Consider the following 18,950-nt stretch of genomic DNA (forward strand, 5'->3'; position numbering starts at 1 on the left):
TCGCTTCTTATTAAGCATCATGGTAAGGAGACTTGTTTTTTTGCTTCTGGACAAACTTCCATCAGGTGATCCAATTACATTTGGAGAGTAATTAGGTACACTGGGTGTTATTTAGTCATCAGAATATTAAAAAAAGACTCCAAAACAAATGGTATTGTTTAGAATATCTGTCAAAATGCATTTTCCTTCAAACCTCAAGATTATGATCTACTTTGTGCTCGGATATACAGAATACACGGTTCACGGACTGAATTCAGATGTAATAAAATTAAACTGTATAAATATGATGAGAAATTACAAATAGTCAGGATGTCGAAGGAGTGTTTTACTTTGGACTTCAAGTTAATGCATCACACACTGGCAAATAAAAGTGTAATGGATCCTGAACCGGTTTTATTGTTGTAAGTAAAGTTTGTCAAAAATACACAACACTTGTTTCAATTAGAACAAGACTGAAAAGCATGCACCGTTCAATAAAACATTTCCATGACTTGCTAAAAATCTTTTCAAAAATGAAGAACACGGTCACTAAATGATAAACATCCATTTAGCTTTTCTTTCAAACATAAGCAAAGAACAATCAAAGCATAAGTGTAGAGGCTTTGAAGGAACGTTTATACTGATAAAACCAAGCTTGTAGTTCTCATTGGTGGATGTGGCATGTCACACTTGGTTCACTAACCAGGATGAACAAATAACGGGCAACACTGATGCTTTCCTTAGTGTACAAAAATAAAAGTTACTGTTTAGAGAAGTGGGTTTTTTTGACTCGCTGTGCTGCCACTCACGGTGTGTAATATTCACCTGATGGGAGGACCAAATAAAGAACAAGTGTAGCTTATCACAAGCTGCACATATAAAAAGGAGCTTCCTACACAAATTACGTTAAATGGACATAACATGTTTTAAACAGATAGACATGGTCTATATGGCGATATATAAAAAAGGGCTAAAAGGAAAACCACAGGGCTAACCAACAATACAGAAACAAATCAAACTTAGGATTTAAGATGTGGAGAGATTGAAAAAATGAAACATCCCCAAATATTCATGGATCACTGGACAGAAGCAGTGTTCCTTGGGAGCTGTCAGTAAGCAACAGTTGAGGTGAACGCTCAGTCTTTATCAGCTCCTGCTGCGTTTATCCATTCAGCCTTCTTTAGTCGCCTTTGGTTAGGAGGTCCTCTATGTATGCATCAAGTTCATCATCCGTGTTTATGTCAATATCCTAAAATGTCAAGAAAACAAGTTTGCTGAATCATGAAAAGCATCAAATGGGTCAAACATGCAGCAATGCGCAAAAACAATGTACACTTCAGATTAGCAGCTCTTACCTCTTGAACTTTCTGTAGGAGGGCTACAATGTTGGTCCGTAGTTTTTGTAGTTTTTCATCTGCTTCCTTCAGTTTGACCTCAGTGTTGTTGTTCTTTTCCTCCACAGCTTTGGCTCTGGCGTCAGCTCTGCTCTGATACGAGTTGCACAACGACTGGAGACCCGACTCGTACTGCTGGAAATACTCTTTCTACAGAGAGGAGGGAAAACTCTGCTGGCATCAGAACCACTCACGTTATCTTTGTGACATTCTCTTTATTTTATGATGTCCAGGGTCCGATGGGGAGATTGTAAAGTATCTCCATCAGGAACCAGCTGTTGCTCTACTGCCTGATTTATTGTCAGCCATATTCTCAGACCACTCTGCAGCCGCTAACAAATATGTTATCAAGCTATCAATCTGTTTTTCTAACAAATCTGGGTGTTCCCTGGCAAATCGATTTTACCCTTTTGCAATGATGTTCATGATGAAAGAGAACAAAGAGGGCAAAGTGGTGGTTTTTAACAGTGCTGAGTCAGATCTCTGAGTGACTGAACTGGGACAAAAATCACAATATAGATGCACGCCATGTAATTATGTTATGTTTGTGTTCAAACATGGACTCAAAACAATTTGTTGGACTATGATTTTTCTCAGCAAAAGTACCCACACACCAACAGAACAGTGATCAGGACGTGTTTGGTTGCGTCACGTTTCTCACCAGAGGAAAGGCCATCAGCTCCTCAGCTGTCATGCTGTTAACATCGTCCTTGGGGATCCGGAAAGCAGGAGGGAAGAAGTAACGAAGCATCGTCCTGAAACACAAACAGATAGAGGGACTTCAGTCACATCATGTGGATATCCTATGAAATTAGTAACATACATCTTAACAAGTTAAAATTATATTTAAAGTCCATTTATTTTCAGCATTTAGATGATTATAGTCGACAGCTAACTTTGAATATTACACAAAATCCTAAATATATTTTATCCAGCATTGTATGACGCTTCATGAAGAGGGTGTCTGTGTTCTCCAGGATTGTCAAGGTTATGATATTTTTGTATTAAAAATATTTCTACATTGATTGTAAATTAGCTGTAAGAAAGGGCGGAGCCATTGGGTGCAGTTCCCCTCTAAAACACTTGGTGGCAGCACCACCAAATTAGACAGTAAATTTATATGCTTGCATATATATTTTTATATCGACATCACTTCACTTAAAGAAAATATTTTCTATCTATGCATTAATTGAAAAATACAGATGCATGTTCCTTCACTAGCTGTAAGCCATAATTGGTAAATTGAACCAAAATAAACACTTGAAAAACATGATTCTGTTTGGAAAACCTACTTGAATCTATAAGTGAACTGAATAAAATGCATTTTTTGATGATAAGCAGCTGTAGAGTGTGTAGCTCACCTCAACATGGCCACCAGGCTGTCTGTCACCTCTCGACTGGTTCCAGGCTGAGTTGTGTCGGGCTCCATGGGGGCCGAACCTTTCTCCATCTCCTGCTGGGTGTCGGGAGTCTGGGAGTTAGGAGATGGTGGTCGCATCAACCGTACTTCATCGCTGCCTTTGAACACCCTTTAGAGAAGCGTGCAACATGGAAATGAAAATAATGTTCTGCGCAGTGAATTTAAATTCAAAACGAAGCGAGATGATGAGTCGTACCATCGGTCTTTGGGTGTCGCTCGTGGTACGTAGTCAAATTTGACTTTCCAGCGAACGCTCTGTTTATTTGCCTCCACAGCGATAACTTTACCGGTAAACCACTCTTTATTGACGCGCACTTCAACCAGAAGACCTTTATCTTTAAAAAATAAAAAATATCTGTAGAAAAAAAAAACCCTCTTTTTCACAAATGACATTTTATGTGTATTAACTGACCTTTCTGAGCATTTTTAGTGTCATTCTCTGGCTCCTTCTGCTGCGTTTTCTCAGGAACCTGCAAGAACACCAACATTTTACCGCCACAGAACTGGAGCAACATTTTACTGAAGAGGGAGGGATGAAAAAGGAAAACATTTTGGAGAAATTGTGATTAATTGGTGAACCTAGCATGCAGACTTGGAGAAGAGTGCTATGCGTTAAGAAAACATCTAATATATTTTCAAAAAGGTGATTAGAAGACACGAGAAGGTTAATCAGATGAGAAAGAGATCTCTTGATTGTTAGAAACTGTGAGAAAACCCAGCCTGGACTTATTTTCAAGGAAGTAGTGATGGAGCCCTGTAAAGCTACCTTCTCTTTAGCCCCTTGCTGTTGTGTGGGAACAGCTTTAGAGACAGAGGCTGGTGTAGGTGGCTGCTGCCGTGCAGGAGTGGATAATCCTTTCTTCTCAGCATGAGAGTGTGTTTTATCCTGCAGGGTCAATAGCAGAGGGGTTCTGACTGGAAAGCTAACTGAGCAGCTTGCATTCATTTGAAAAAGTGTCCAATTAAAATCCATCTAATGTAGGATTCTGCCCAGTTGGTAATCCACTTTGTTGATGCACTCTGACTCTGTAGAGAGGAAAAGTTGGTTGAATCTGCATAACGCACAGGGTGAATAATGACTCAACATTACACTACGTCTATGTTCACCGTCTTCATCTATTTATTTTTTTTTGACATTCAGAAATTATATGTTTGACCCTTTCAGATTAGTTTGATGATACATTCTCAACATTAAAGCTTCCATCTGAGCTTACAGATCACGCAGCTGTGATTACTGAACCAAAGGCACAACGTGAGACACAGCAGGTAAAGGAAGTATATTTCTAAAGATGCTATTTGACATGAATGTTTCACCAGCTGTTGGTAACAACCCAAGTAATCTGTACACAGAAGGAAACTCCTGACTGTGCGTTGACTGTTTGGCTTCGGATGAAGTATGGGACAGCATGTAGCTTCACTTTACCGACTAAAAGGCTGCCAATGCCTTAACCAACAACACCAAAGTGGCACTAACATGATGATATTTGCAACAACTCCATCTAAAGATGGACTGATATTTAAAACTGAAATGTGAAGACGACACATTAGTGTCTTAATCTGCCATTCTGCCTTGCAAAGGCAGATCATGAGAATCTTTGCAAAACCTTCAGATCGAAGCAAAAATCTGCAAGAATAATTGTTTCGACTGAAAACTGATTTTGAATCAAGTTGTAAGAAACTTAAAGATTCCCACTCCTGATGTAGATAAACTCAGTAGAATCTATTCTTTGGTTGCAAGCATTAGTACCTGTTATGTCTTAAATTCTGTCAATGTAATCATAAGATGCTTTTTGTGAAATTCCATCAACTCTCTATTATTACCTCATCCACCTTTCCTCGTTTTGGAGGCGGGGCCTTCTCCGCCACTTTACCACGGTTAGTGGCAGCTGTGGCCATCTTGGATTTCTTTGATTGTGGTTCTTCTTCTATCTCCTCCTCACTGTCTTCTTCCTCCTCTTCATCATCATCGTCGTCATCTTCCTCATCCTCACTTTCCTCTTGCTCTATCATCCTCTTGCGTTGTCCAGCAGCAGCTGGTTTGATGGGTGACGCTTTGGTCAAGGACTGTGAGAGGACAAAACAAGAGTATTTCAGATCTTCTCCGAAGAAAATTCCAAGAAAACCTTTGGATACATGAAGACTTCAGTTTACCCGAGAGCTGCGACTGGGTGGAGGTGTTTTTGCAGAAGTTTTGGGTGTAGCCTTTGTTTCAGACGGAGGGATCTTTGCTGCACCTCTGGTCCTGGACAGTTCTGGTTTAAGCGGAGTGGGAGGAGCCGCAGACGCTCGGGTGGGACGCTGAGAAGCTGTGCGTGACGGAGGGACGCTCGGAGCATTCTTCAGGTGAGCTGGGAGAGGAGGGGAGCGTGGGCGTGACATAGTCCTTTCAGAAAACCTTGTTGCCTGAATAAGCAACATGGAAGAAGGAGAAAATCTGATTACGTCAAAGTTAAAACAGCCCTTGAGAATTACCTCAGGATTTTCATAGATCAAATTCATAAACTGCAGGGTCAAATCAGAGCTTTTCTACATTGCATTTGAGGTGAATTAAAGTAAAATGTATTGATGTCTTAATGTAATTAAAAATTTTTCAACACAACTCCAAGTAATTGTTAGTTTCCCTTTTCATTTTAAAAATCACTTGAATCTATTTAATTTTCCCCCCATGATAAATGCAGATTCATCAGAAACATTTTTCTATATTTATATAGAAATAATAATAAAAGCAAAAAGATTAGTTTGAGTGGAGTTTTGTTTTCTAAATATCAACATAAAGCTATACAAGAGCAGTAATGAGGACAGATGCAAAAAAAAAGCTTATGAAACTAATATGATCCAACAAACTTTAGAGAAAGAGAAAAAATAAAATAAAAATCAATAGAAAGTCGTACCTGACCCGAAGTCTCTGTTGGCTTCATGCTGACTTCAAGTGGGAGCTTTTTGATGTCTCCTGCAGATTTAATTGTGCTGGTTTTCTGATTGAAATAAATCAGTTATTTTTACAGTATTATTCACACAAAAAAACCCCGAATGGATGAAAGGAGGTAGCAGAAAATAGATGTGAATAAAATACCTGTAAGGCTTCTAGTTTCTCCTGCTGCTGTTTGATTTTCTCTGCTAGCTCTTTCTGTTTGTCTTCAGCTGTTGGTTTGTCTTTCTTTAAAACCCCAACAGGAAAATTCTGTTTCTGTTCTGGAGCGTCACATCTGAAACAAATTTAAAATTATTATAATAACAATTAAAAAATAAAACAAATATACTGGCATGAAGAAGTGTGTTAGACAGATGATTCAAATTTAAAGTGCAGATGTTTTTGACATGTTCACTGTGTACCTGTCCTGGGTGCCGTCAGGATTCATGAGACAAACCCAGCTGTCAGGATAGCGTTTGTCCACTGCGTCCATCTGGAAAGGCAGCGTTCTCCACTTCAAACACTTATCTAAAAATAAAACGTAGAACCACAGGGCAAGTTTGATCTAAGGTATATCCTTAGGGAAACCTAATTCATACCTTTAAAAGAACATGTGCCACTTACCACACTGAATAGTAATGGGTATCTCCATGGCACGGCGTCTCTTGTATCTCAGCTCTGTAGATGGAGGCGCAGACCAGCTGGCAGACAGGTATCCAAACTCATCCCAGAACTTCACAATGCCTTTTTGGGCTGCACAAACACAAAAACACCATTTCTTACAATATCACACAGTTACTAATTAGTTACTCTGAAAGGAAACGACCCTATCCTTGCTTGTTGCATCTGTTCAACATTTAATGTCGACATCATGTCAATACTACCAGGAGAATGAGAGTGTTGAGAAATGAAGGTGTACTCAGAAATTGTCTGAAATTGGATTTTCAACTTGTTGCGCCAGATAGGTAGGAAAAGTCAAAAATCCAACCCTTTTCTGATCATTTAACAGACCATACTTACAGCAACAACAATCTTCGGTGTGGAAGTTGTTGCTTCCATTAAAGACTGTTCATTCAGAATGAAACTTTTAAACATAACTTTATTTAATATCTTAAATTCAGCTAAAATCCCCAAAAACTATAATGTCCCCAATTATAGCTTATCTATTCACATCATACAACTTGATCTGCAGCGTTTAAAGGAATCAGTGCTTCAAGTTTGCAGCTGCTGGATGTAACTAATAAAGTAACATGTAATCTAACTTAGTTGCTTTAGAAATAAAGTAATCAGTAAAAATATCAGTAACACTTTATTTGAAGGGGTGTGAATAAGACTGACATGACACTGTCATAAACATGACATAACACTTGTTATGAACAAAAAGAAGTCTTTATGACCGTTAATGACAGTTGTCATGAAGTGTCATTTAGTAAATAATGACACTTTTAATGCAAAGTTGCTCTAAAAGTTGCATTAAAGGTCCATTAAAAATGCCAAATTTGCATTAAATTGTCATTATTTACAAAATCATGCAAAGTTGGCACTTTTAATGGAGTTTTAATGCAACTTTTAGAGCAACTTTGCATTAAAAGTGTCTTTATTTACTAAATGACACTTGACAAGTCATAAACATTCATAAAGGCTTCTTCATGTTCATGACAGATGTTATGTCATGTTTATGACAGTGTCATGTCAGTCTTATGAACATCCCTTCAAATAAAGTGTTACCAAAATATCAATTGACTGCTCACTTTTTCAAGGTAATTGTGGAAACAATGCCAGTCCCCAGTATAAGATGGTAAATAACTTTCAAAAATATAAACTCAATAATTACTTATTTAACTAAAAACATTAACAAAACTTTTTTTGTAGACATCACTCTCACACATGTCTGGATAAGTACAGTGTTTCATAAAGGTTAGACACTTATATATGCTGTTGATTAAAATCCATAAAATTAAAGCACTTAATTCAATCACTTTCCAAGCAGAAAACAGCAGATCCTCACACCCTCAGCATAAATATAGCTGTGGACAAGATCACTGATGGCTATTGTTCTTGCAAGGCTGGGTAAGTCAGGCATTCATGGTTTTGAGGGTTACTTTTGAAACCAGTGATTTCTGTTGGCAAATGTTTGAGTGCGTCTAGCCCTGATACACGGTACTCGGTGCTAGCGTGGCTAACACAATTACAGTTTAGTAAAAAGCCTTTTCAGGTAAAATAAAATCTTTAATACTGTACACATTGTATGTACAGTATCTGACTGTACATACAGTCAGATACTGTATGTATCTGACTTTCTGTCAGATAGAAAGACGCATTTTAAAACCCTCAATAACAAGCAGAATCACTTACACTGCTTCTATTAAGCTTTGTTACAGATGATACAAACTGCAGTCTAAAAAATAAAAACCACCTACCAATGTTGGTGTCCTTCCAGTACTGAGCTAAATGCTCTCCCATGGCCTTCAGTAAGTGTCGATACTCCTTAGCATCTGCAAAGTCCTGCTTGTTGTGGGTCGGCTCAAGCACCAAATACGGGACGTCGACAACTCCGACTACGCCTCCACATGCCCTTAAAAAAGAAAGATCATTTTTATTTTATTCAACCCCTCAAGTGACAGAATGCTGAAGTTTCACTGTGTTTACTTACATGCCTCCCTCCAGCTGAGGACCCGTCTTCTCATACATCTTGATGAGACGGGAACAGTTGTACACAAACATCCCGTCCAGCTCCCGCTGCCCAATATTTACTCCAAAAATAAAATTCAAGTCCTTGGGTTCCTTTAATGCTCTGAGACAAAGGTGAGCGGAGAAGATTGTTAATCCGAGTTTGCGTTATGGATTAAATTATGAGGTTTAGAAATTAATCAACAACCAAGTTTTTTTAGACTGTTGGTTAAAAGGGTTTCTACAAATTAAATTTTCATTCCGTATTGTTGAAGTTTATCTACACAACAAGTGTGAACTCATAAATGAAGTTTTCTTCATCTAAATTTGTATTAATGTTGATTAGTTTACAAACAGAGCAGAAAAGCTCTTTTGATCTGGGGTAGTGTAAAGTGGGATAATTAAGTAGAATATGCCAAAGTATGTATACACCCGACTGAAATTTCTCAAATGATGACACTTAAAATAAAAGTAGAAAAAATGCTCATGCAGCAACATGAGCTGTTTCCTTTCTGTCTCCTCTCTCTCATATGGTTGATTTGATAAGATTTCCAGTAATGTCTTCAGTTTTGACTTTATCGTTTACCCTGTCCTCAGACTGAAATGTGATCACTGCGCACTAAATGACAAAAGAAATATTTCTGCTGTATTGATCAAATGTTCAATGCCAACTGCATCTACTTCTGGGGGAAAACATACTTCTGTTTGGCTTCTAGATTTCTCTTTCGAATGTCAGCGTCCCTTCGCAGCATCATGGCAGAATCTTGAACTTTTCTCAGAATTGCCTGAGGAAATGAAGAAAAGAAGTGAGAAAAATCAAAGTGAAACGTTACACAAAGATTCACCTCACTAAATGACAGAAAAATGTTTAAAAGATATCCTACGTCGACAACTTGAACAGAAGATTTTTATTTTTTTACCCTCGATTCTTTTGACAGATCATTTCCTAATCTGGCCTCCATGGCGACGCTCTTACTCTCTGCCTCTCTTGCTTTTTCTTCAGCTGATATAGAGAGGAAAATTAGATCAGATTGACTTAAAAATACAGCAACTGTTTAATAAATCCAACAAATAACAGACACTCACCGATTTTTGCAAGATGATCTGCTTTCTTCACTTCTTGTTCAGCACGTGTTTTGAAACGAGTTGATGAGTATTTATAAACCCTTTTAAGTAAAAAAAAAAAAGCCAAAACAAAACAAGAATATGCAGTCAGCGACGGCAGCATAAAGTGAATTCAGAGTCAACACATTTGACATCATGTTACCTTGGTTTATAGAGACAGCAGGAGAGTCTCTTGGTCCTGACTTTATGTCCCTGGATAAAAATCCTCATGCGTGGGTCGATGTACAGAACAGCAGTGTACGCTCTGAATGACCTCCGTTCTGGTTTCCTGTGCAGATGTTCAAAACATTTCTCATCGATACGCATAAACAGTTACGGTACATGATCCCTTTCACATAATGTAGTGGTTCCTTTGTCAGTCTTTCTAAGAAGTCCTTTGGCTAAACTCACACTCCTTCAGCGGGTGTCCCAGCCATGAGGATGTCCTGGTGATCCGACTCTACGTCCAGTTCTGGTTCTCCATTGTCCATCAGCTTTAGGTTGTAGACGACCACAAGAGTGCCTTAGGAAGTAAACAGATGGAGGTAACCAATTTTATTCATGTAATTATTCACAAATAAATAAAATAAAAAGAGGTTTTTATATGCGCTTACCACTGCTGCTTTCTATTTTGTTGAACTGCTCCATGAGCTGGTGTTCATTTTTAAAAGGAGAGTATTTGAAGATGAGCTCAGTTTCTATTGCATACTTCTCAGGGTCGGAGGTCAGGGGCTCCTTGGTTTTCAGGTCCCAGGAGGGGAGTGGCACAATCACCTGAAGTGAGAAGATCAGAACCGTCAACACGCTGCTATAAAACGCTTAAATATCAGCCATGTTTGAAAAACAACTTGGCGGTAATTTGGATGTTTAAAGTCATGAGTTTCTTGTAGATCTCCACAGTTTCCATGTTTCCCAATAAATTGATATGATGCATAATTATGTATTTGTAAGACAAACTTTGTTAAATACACTTTCCAGAAGTAACTGGCGACAAATAAGGCAACAAGAATGTTTACGGAACTAAATTAAAAACAAACAATAAGGCGGTTTCATAATTAATTTCTTTCACGTTTATGAGAGCGGCCAAATCCTGCAACACGTTTTCTGACAGTTCTCTGCATCAGGGGGTGCATAGTATTATCAGAACTTAACATGGGCATGATCCATTAGCTAAAACTTCAACCCACTGAGCAAAAGATGCTGCCAGTGTATTTGTTAAAGAAAATTAGCTAAAGTTGCTTCCACTTAAGGCCTGTAATTCAGACAGATGATTTAAAACCGCTGAAATGCCACTGGACCCCTGTGGCTCAGAGCATTTGGCTTTGTGGGACAGAGGAGCAGCAGGTCAATTTTAACATCCTCAACACCTCCATCAGATCTCTCCTTAGACAAACACTGAAGCGCATCAAACATCCCAATCCTGGCATGAAAAACTCTTCTGATGGGGGCCTTTAATTTTTAATCAAATGAGAACAAAGAGTAAATGCTGTCCAACGCTCGTCATACCAAGGTGAGTTGTTATTTAAATGCGTTTCCTCTTAACACAGCTCACTGCTGCTGTAAATTATTAGCTCAGTTTCAGAAACGTTCGTTTATGCACTTGACAGACACCTCTGTCCAAAGCAATGTAGAAATGAAGAAGAAATGCAGAGACCTATTTAGCCAAACCCAACATGAACAGGTGTGTGGTTACTTTACATTGAATGCAGTGGTGAAAATGTCATGTTACTCATTTAACATAGAGCAGTAACAGAAAAAGCCGTTTCCTTACTGAAACACAGAGTTCCTATATAAAACCCACGTAAGCCGTCCTGAGGCAGCTGATGGAAATAAATAACATGTTTTAAAAAGCGAGGCATTACATAACTTTTAAACTAAAGTTATTTTCAAATCTTCAGACTGAGAAGTAGAGAATAGGTTCATTTCTTGACAGATCAAAAACAAACGATAAGAGGCTGAATAAACCTGTTATTGTTACGCCCGTGTATATGCCTCACTACACAACGTTTTTTTCCACAATAACACATTAAATAACTTTCAATGCATAAAATAGACGAATATATTTCAACCCATGTCATTATGTACTAGTAGAAATCACCATGAGTTAGATATCGTAAGTAAAAAAGATGTCTGACCTCATCAAGCCCTTCTTCTTCATGGAAAGTCCTCGACAGGAAGAGACATGTCAATGTATTATCCTTTTTTGTGAACAAGATGAAGTCTTTCCCAATTCGCATTGAGCCCCTGGAACGACAAAGTTAAAATTCCAAAGTTAAAAGACATTTTTACACCAACTGCGTACAATAAATATCAAACAGCTCAGGAAACACTCACGATTTCAATCCATTCCCATACTGGCCGATCTGAGTGGACTCTGGGGAGCGCTTGTTTGACTTTCCAAACTGAATCACATGGGTTGCCTCAACTATCAAAAAGAAGATGTTTCGAAAACACAGTAAGAGGAGTACATCACTAAAAACCTCATTATGAGCAGACTTTAAGTCTTGCTTACTTGGGTCCATTCCAATGCCATCATCTAGAAAAAAAAGCATAAAACCACCACGAAGCTCTGGTCGTTTTTCTGGAACAGAAACACAGACAACAATTATTAAATGCAATCTTTGTGAACAACTCAATGTGTAAAACTGGTAAAGCACTTATGACCGTACCGGTATAGATGTCTATTCTAGTTGCATTGGCGTCTCTGTAAAAAAACAAACAAAAAAAAAACACAGAACTGTTAGGAAAAAAACTGTTTAATCTGTTTATCTTGGTAAAAATGTGTTTCCAATCAAACTTATTACCTTGAATTGTCCACAAGCTCAGCCAAGGCTCCAAATAAAAACTCATGGGTTGTCCTAACAACATACAATTAAGATTCTTAGTCCAGAGGTAAGTACTAGGGCACATTCTCCCAATATAAATAATCTGGAACTTCTTGTTCCAAATTTACAGTATAAATTTATTCTGTCTGCAATGTTATGTAAACTTCATGTGAGCATAACTAACATGCTTCCCCAGCAACACCATAAACTGTCAGCCAAGTTACTCTGATGATGCAATTCTTTTGTTCCGTCTTTGTAGAGGCGTTTGTTTTTCTCCAAATATAGATTTTTTTCATACAAACAAACTTACATTACCCAAGCTTTAGGTGTATACGCATACTTGTGCACCTCCAATTAAATTCGCTTCGCAATCCTCTCAACACTCTCTGTTGCATGAGGCCGTTTTCTTTCCACTCAACTTTCCAATAGATTTGCTTGGCAGAAGAATGCTATGAACAGTTTGGTGTTTTTTTTTAAACTGTGTGTTGTGGTTTAACCTCCCTGTGGAGGGTCTTCATGTTAGCAGTTCTCTATATGATTGTGGGGGTCATAACATTCATGTTCTTTCACTAATGGAGTTGAACAACTTAACTAAGATGAGCCTGTTTACAAACTAAATCAACACATGAGTTATGGGAGGCAAGACTTGTTGGAAGAGCTTGAATTGTAAAGTGTGTCCAGTGAATGGGCTTGTAACAGTCTGCACATTAACACAGGCGTTAATGTAGCGCTGATAACCTCCCTGTAGCAGATCTCACACAGGACACAATGTTTCTTTAAGAGTAATGTAAAAGATTGTGATACCACTTTTTCATAAGCCATCATATTTTCTGTTCACTGACAGAGGAAAGAGCTTTTTTTATGGAGGGATTCCTGGTTTTTATCTGGCTTAAAAACTGAAAACCTCAAGTCTTATTTGATTTAGTCTATTTCTTTTGCCATAAAGTTGAGCTGCTCTAAGATTATAAACTGGTCATATTGTCAATGTTTGTACTTACGAGTTTGTATGTAGGTACTCAAAGGTAAGCTGAGCTCTGCTCAGGTTGCTGTAGCTGGAGTAGGCCATGGCCCCTCAAAGTTATGGTCTACTTCCTTCCTGTTTGCCTTCTTCCTGACCAAACGAGCTCTAGTCGAGAGCGTTCATTCTGAAAAAGGGAAGTTAAGATTACAATCACCGGTCATATGTATTAAACTGCACACACCCCTAATTTGTTAACTAATAGTCCAACGTCAGACAAAAGTAATTGATATGGACGCTATGCAACATGGCAAAAGAAGCACTCACGTAAAAGACTCCTTGCAGGTGAAGGTAACTCGGGTGCACCACGTGGGAGGCCTGTTGAAGAACAACAAAATGTTGTGACTTGATCAAGGAGCGTCTTTTGGGCGCAGTGCTACCTGAAAACACGTTTCCACATATGCATGTCTAAAAGCAGCATACAGACGAGCTGGGCTTCTGGGAAGCAATGCAACTTTGTGTTTACTTGTGTATGCATGTTATAAACTGCCTATCTTTTGGAAATCCATTGTTACTAATGTTTACCGTCTGGCTAAAACTGTAGCTAACGGACGTTAGCATCCCTTGACTGTTTATGGGGCAACGACGCTACTAGCTAGCCTTTCGCAGTCGTTAGCTAAATCTTGACATTCTGAGCAAATTTGCAGGCCGTTGTAATACAACAGAAACTTCACACTGTAATAATCACACGCTGGAGGAATAGATAGTTTGTAACATTACGTCTTGGTCTCCTTGGCATAAACCAATCCCACAGGCCGCGTAAAATCCAGTTTCTTCGACGGCGATAGTTGATTCCCCGTAGCGCCCTGACAATATACAAATCCCGCCTCTGTCTTTCCGCAGACCAATAGGAAAACAACATGGCACGATTCTCAATAACCATTGGTGAATACGTCCGTCTACGCAATCAAGATCACATACCCGTGCACGCGAGGCGTTAAAGCGCAGTTGTTTGCGCCAAAATGTAAAACTTAACAAACAGATAAATCTCAAAATGAACAACGATCAACTGAATTTGTTGGGAAGGTTTTAATACATATGTCTAGTATACTTTCTAACATGCACAAATAAGAAACTGAATTTGTTGAGTGATAGTTTAAGACAATGGTCTTCAAACTATCGCACCAGTACAACTGGTGATACTTGGGCCGATTTAACATGTATTTAAATTTATGGAGTTAAAAGGACCAGACAGTCAAAAAATGCAAAGTTCAAGAGTCCCAAGTTCAGTTTAATAAGGGATTTCCACACAGCTTGGAGAAGTGTGGGATTTTATTTAAGAGTTTTTGGGAGCTTGATTGCTATGGGAAAAGAAAAAGTTTGTATGAAAAGATATTAAAATGCCCAGATTATTCACTATTTCTTCATAATTTGTTTTATTTGCTCTTACCTTCCCCGTGCTCTTCCTTCCTTCTGTCCTTTCATTTCTCCCTTCGTTCTAACCTTGCTTCCTTCTGACCTTCATCCCTTCCTGTCTAACTTTTCCCCTTGTGTTAAACTATGGAAAGTTGAGTATGGAAAAGCTTATACTTTTAACATGGTCAATTAAAACAACAATGTAGTATGAACACTTTATCACACCATTTCGTTTTTTGTGTGCTTCTAATCTCTGGTAAGGCTAGTTGACTGATAAGACATTATATCCAGTCAAAACAAAAGATCAAGTTAAGGTGATTGATCAAGTCAAAGCAAAAGATCAAGTCAAGGTGATTGATCAAGACAAAACAAAAGATCAAGTCAAGGTAATTGATCAAGACAAAACAAAAGATCAAGTCAAGGTGATTGATCAAGTCAAAACAAAAGATAGATGTCACATACTTGGTTCATAATCACATTTCCTCAAAGTGAATGATGACTAAAACTACTTTAAAATGGTTGTCAGAATGTGTACAAAAGATCCCAATGGATATAAATTGATCCGTGGCATGTTTATTGCCACTTGTACAAGATGGCTTCATTTTGTATCTGTAATAATTGAAAAAGCAAAGGGGCAAAATCACCATTCATGTTCAACCTGGTGAGTTGGAGAACAAATTCAGAATCCTTCAGCAGAAAACAGTGAACCACAGACTAGGTTTGGTTTGATTATAGTAATTATTATTTACAACAGTGTATTTCTCAGAATTTTATGCAAACATAACGGGAATGTTCAAAAATGGAGGTTACAACAAATTTGTGTTCGAAAATATTTAATGACACAACCTGTCAAACACAGACATTAATTGAACTCCTTCTCACCAAATTTATCTGAAATGCTTCAATCATATACCAGTTCTTCTCATTCACATTAAAATTAAAGATACTACATTTTCTTTGCAAAGCAGTTGGCCTTAATATACAAGTTCATTAAATTAAAACATAGAAAGAAATGCACACTTTGTACAATTATGTAGTCAGGGAACTCATATTCACAGCAGAGAGCGCATACCAAATCATTTTGCACCTGCTATCTGAGGTCTACGATACCACAGTCACTTTGCGACTTGTGATTTATACTAAAACGTTACATACATTTATATAATTCGGATGCCTGTGTGTGCCAAGCTTAAGTAGTGTATTTCTATAATTACTTTATTTAGGACAACAAAGTGCACTTGTTACAAGGTCAGCAGCAATGTAAAGTATTTGGTGCAATGCAAACACCACCATGTAAACGAGTATGTCGTGAAATATGTGGGAATATTTTGCTATTTCTTCTGCCAAAGAATTTCCTCGCTGTGTAGGACAGTCACGCCTCTTCAGCTTTCAATCAAAGGCTCCTGTAAAAAAACGGTTAAGAAGATAAGATAGATTAAACAGTTTCTACTCACTTCTATAGTATTATATATGCAACCAGAACAGCTAACATATATTAGAGGAAAAAGTGATCAAAGGTTAAGATTTAAAAAAAGCAAATTACACTTTGAGAGTCTTGTCCTGTAAGATAATCTCGGTGTGGGACGGAGGTTTTCAAGCTTGCAGCTATACAGAGAATCAAACAAACACCAAGCAGAGACACGCTGACTTCCACCAGATGTTTCACCGCCACACCTTGCTCTTCCTAAAAATAAAATGGAGAAAAGGGAGACAAATAAGACGGAATATTATCAAGGCACAAATGAGGATATTCTTCCAAGAGCGGCACTCCGTACCAAAGTTAGCATGACGGTCAAGGATGGGTCTTTCTTAAAGTGCATACTGTAGCAGGTTTGAGATGATGCTGGCAATTGATTGGTCACTTCCACAGGAATCCTTGGAATATTTGACTCTGACGCAAAGCACTCTGGAGGGAGCCTTTTTAAAAACAACACGAGAGTGTATGTTCACAAAAATTCCACCAAAACTGATCATTAAAAACCATCTTATTGACACAACCAGGTGTGTAAGAATATTTGAAATGAGTTCATAATTTACTACAACAGAACTTCATTGTTAATTTTAAAAGAGCAATCTTTCTCCAGTTATTTTTTTATCTTATGAGCCAAGAGTGCCAATAAACATGGAGAGGACTATAAAAAAATATAGATAGCAAATAAACTTATCAGTAATCTTACGGATTCGCAGGCAGGATGTGTGTTGGAGCCCTTATAGTGAGGCATATGTGCTCACTGTCTTCAGGTAAGATCCCCAATGCCAAACTAACAAGTTCTTTGTCTAGAAAATTAAATAACAACAAAAATATAGTCACTTAAGTTCTCCTTAAGTGACTATAAGGAGAACTTATAGTCACTTCAAACTGATCAGATATAAAAAAAAACACAACCTCCAAGCTTAAGCTGTTTGGCTGTTAATGTTGTATACAGAACAATGTCTTTCAGCGTGCCACTCGGTGAGGAAGAAGTCACAGTCAGAGGAACATGAAGATGCAAATCCGTGACAGAAGAACTTGTTGCATTTATGGATGTTTTCTTATCCTTTTCCTGGATTGTTTGTAGTGGAGCAATTGGGGAGGTGTGGGCTGGAGAACTTGCATTTTCCTTCTCACACAAGTGAAACTTTGAGAAGGACAAAAGTAGAGTATTCCAGTCCTGTGACAAGAACAATGAACATTCATTTCAGAGCAAAACACTGTCCTATACTGGAATACCTGTTGGAATAATTACAAAAGGGCACTTATAAATCATATTCCTATTAAATTCAGTGATTCAATGAAAATGGAAAACAACATAGTCAGCAACACATGTGAAGCAACGCAAGTAAAATCTAAACAAACAAATGTAACTTTTTTAAACAGAACTAACAAAACGGCCCAACGTCTTGTACTTCTTTGGGTGAACAACCTTTTACACATGCATGAATACTTTCGATCTTGTACTGCGATATTCGTGGGTAAGATGAATTCTTGACATTGTGGACGAAGGTGAATGCGACCTTACCTGTTCTATGTCAGGGTTAGGTAGAGAGTGAGAGTAGCTGTAAGAGCTGAGAACGATGAATGAGAATGCAAGAGCTAAGAGGCACAGGAAGAAAGTTGCCCCTGGAGGGTTGTGGGATACGTATTCTCTAAGGTTAGACCCCTGACTCATCCTCAGGCTTCCATGTACAGCTGGGGTGAGGGAAGCTGCAAACAGAAAAGCATGAAGTCATTGAAGCAGGTTTGACTAAATCTCTGTCACTGAATCCTTTGTAGACCTCTCTGACCTCAGATGTTTTTTGTGGCCAGTTTTCTCAAGACAGGGATAGTTAATTGGGGCTATACCTGCTTGCTCCAAGTATTAAAGTCATATAATGCATTGTCAGCTCAATATTGTAAAACTGTCATCTCAAAAACAACCACGGAAGCAACATTATTTCAAGCTGGCATTAAAAACAAAACTTAAAAGAATCAACAGGAATCAGGCTTCACGAATTCAGGGCTTGTGTCAAATTGTGAAGGATAGAGAATAAAGCTATTGTATGCCAGCCATCAGTAGGCTATGTCATCGGTTTAAAATAGTAAACAACTCTCAAGACAGTTTTGATCATAGCTTCGCCAAAGATATAAATTAAGACATAAAGAGATCACGTCAAGCTGTAGAAAACATGACATGGCTTTTATTTTTGTAGAACAACTTGATTTTTAAAACTGTATTCAGTATGACTCCATTGCTTAGAGAGACCGATACTTAACGTCTGCTCTTATCCTTCTGTAGCGAAAAAACTTCAGTAAAACAGCGTTTTTTAATAGTCCATCTCTGTTCTGGAGACGTGTTCTGGTCAAAACACTCACCAACTCCACGAAGTGCTGTAAATGTTGCTAAGTAGCTTCGCACGACACTTCCATACCTTGAAACTGCGCCTTTATGTCATTCCAAATATCCGGATATCCTCTTTGAATGGCATCAATAGAAAGTAGATTAACAGTCTCGAGTTAAGTTTTCATGTTAGCACAGCGAAACGGCAACTCAAACATAATCACGACAGTTTTCCAGTTTACGACCTTACATTGCCATGACGACTTTGATTACGTAAGTCACGTGATCAGTCAATCTGAGTTAGTTTTCGATAAGAGTCGCTGACAGCTCAGACAATAAACATCAAAAGATTTACATGTACATCTCAAAAAGTTAAAATATTGCTCAATATAGTTGTCCACAGTGCTTTATGACGTCCCGAGTCAGCGCCGCCATCTAGAATATTGTAGAGCACTTCACCCTTCAAACATGCATTT

General features: G+C 38.2%; 2 protein-coding genes across 5 annotated transcripts; both read right to left on the reverse strand.

Moving 5' to 3' along the window:
- Positions 1–371: 371 nt before the first annotated feature.
- morc2 (MORC family CW-type zinc finger 2) lies at positions 372–14,198 on the reverse strand. 3 transcript variants are annotated; one of them, XM_008418751.2, is made up of 29 exons: positions 14,042–14,198; positions 13,589–13,639; positions 13,302–13,448; positions 12,283–12,336; positions 12,148–12,182; positions 11,991–12,059; positions 11,813–11,903; positions 11,614–11,722; positions 10,093–10,252; positions 9,890–10,001; positions 9,642–9,767; positions 9,461–9,540; positions 9,295–9,377; positions 9,074–9,159; positions 8,358–8,498; positions 8,125–8,279; positions 6,329–6,457; positions 6,127–6,232; positions 5,867–5,999; positions 5,685–5,768; positions 4,945–5,196; positions 4,615–4,857; positions 3,560–3,679; positions 3,206–3,263; positions 2,990–3,128; positions 2,735–2,902; positions 2,035–2,128; positions 1,335–1,523; positions 372–1,228 (listed from the first exon to the last, which is right to left on the reverse strand). In XM_008418751.2, the coding sequence occupies exons 3-29, from the start codon at positions 13,367–13,369 to the stop codon at positions 1,160–1,162; spliced, it is 3,153 nt and encodes a 1,050-aa protein (XP_008416973.2). In that variant the 5' UTR covers positions 13,370–13,448; positions 13,589–13,639; positions 14,042–14,198; the 3' UTR covers positions 372–1,159. The 3 variants fall into 3 exon arrangements, with proteins under 3 accessions (XP_008416973.2, XP_008416974.2, XP_081466765.1); XM_008418752.2 differs by lacking the exon at positions 3,560–3,679; XM_081610639.1 differs by lacking the exons at positions 13,302–13,448; positions 13,589–13,639; positions 14,042–14,198 and adding an exon at positions 12,614–12,632.
- A 1,295-nt stretch (positions 14,199–15,493) lies between these two features.
- LOC103470360 (transmembrane protein 248) lies at positions 15,494–18,740 on the reverse strand. 2 transcript variants are annotated; one of them, XM_074186862.2, is made up of 7 exons: positions 18,510–18,740; positions 17,677–17,861; positions 17,064–17,328; positions 16,855–16,954; positions 16,453–16,594; positions 16,221–16,361; positions 15,494–16,080 (listed from the first exon to the last, which is right to left on the reverse strand). In XM_074186862.2, exons 2-7 carry the CDS (start codon positions 17,824–17,826, stop codon positions 16,060–16,062), a joined length of 819 nt encoding a protein of 272 aa, XP_074042963.2. In that variant the 5' UTR covers positions 17,827–17,861; positions 18,510–18,740; the 3' UTR covers positions 15,494–16,059. The 2 variants fall into 2 exon arrangements, with proteins under 2 accessions (XP_074042963.2, XP_081466766.1); XM_081610640.1 differs by having other exon boundaries at positions 18,566–18,739.
- Positions 18,741–18,950: the final 210 nt, after the last annotated feature.

This window comes from Poecilia reticulata, chromosome 9, assembly GCF_904066995.2.
Source record: "Poecilia reticulata chromosome 9, P_reticulata-male-v2, whole genome shotgun sequence".
Taxonomy (NCBI): Eukaryota; Metazoa; Chordata; class Actinopteri; order Cyprinodontiformes; family Poeciliidae; genus Poecilia; species Poecilia reticulata.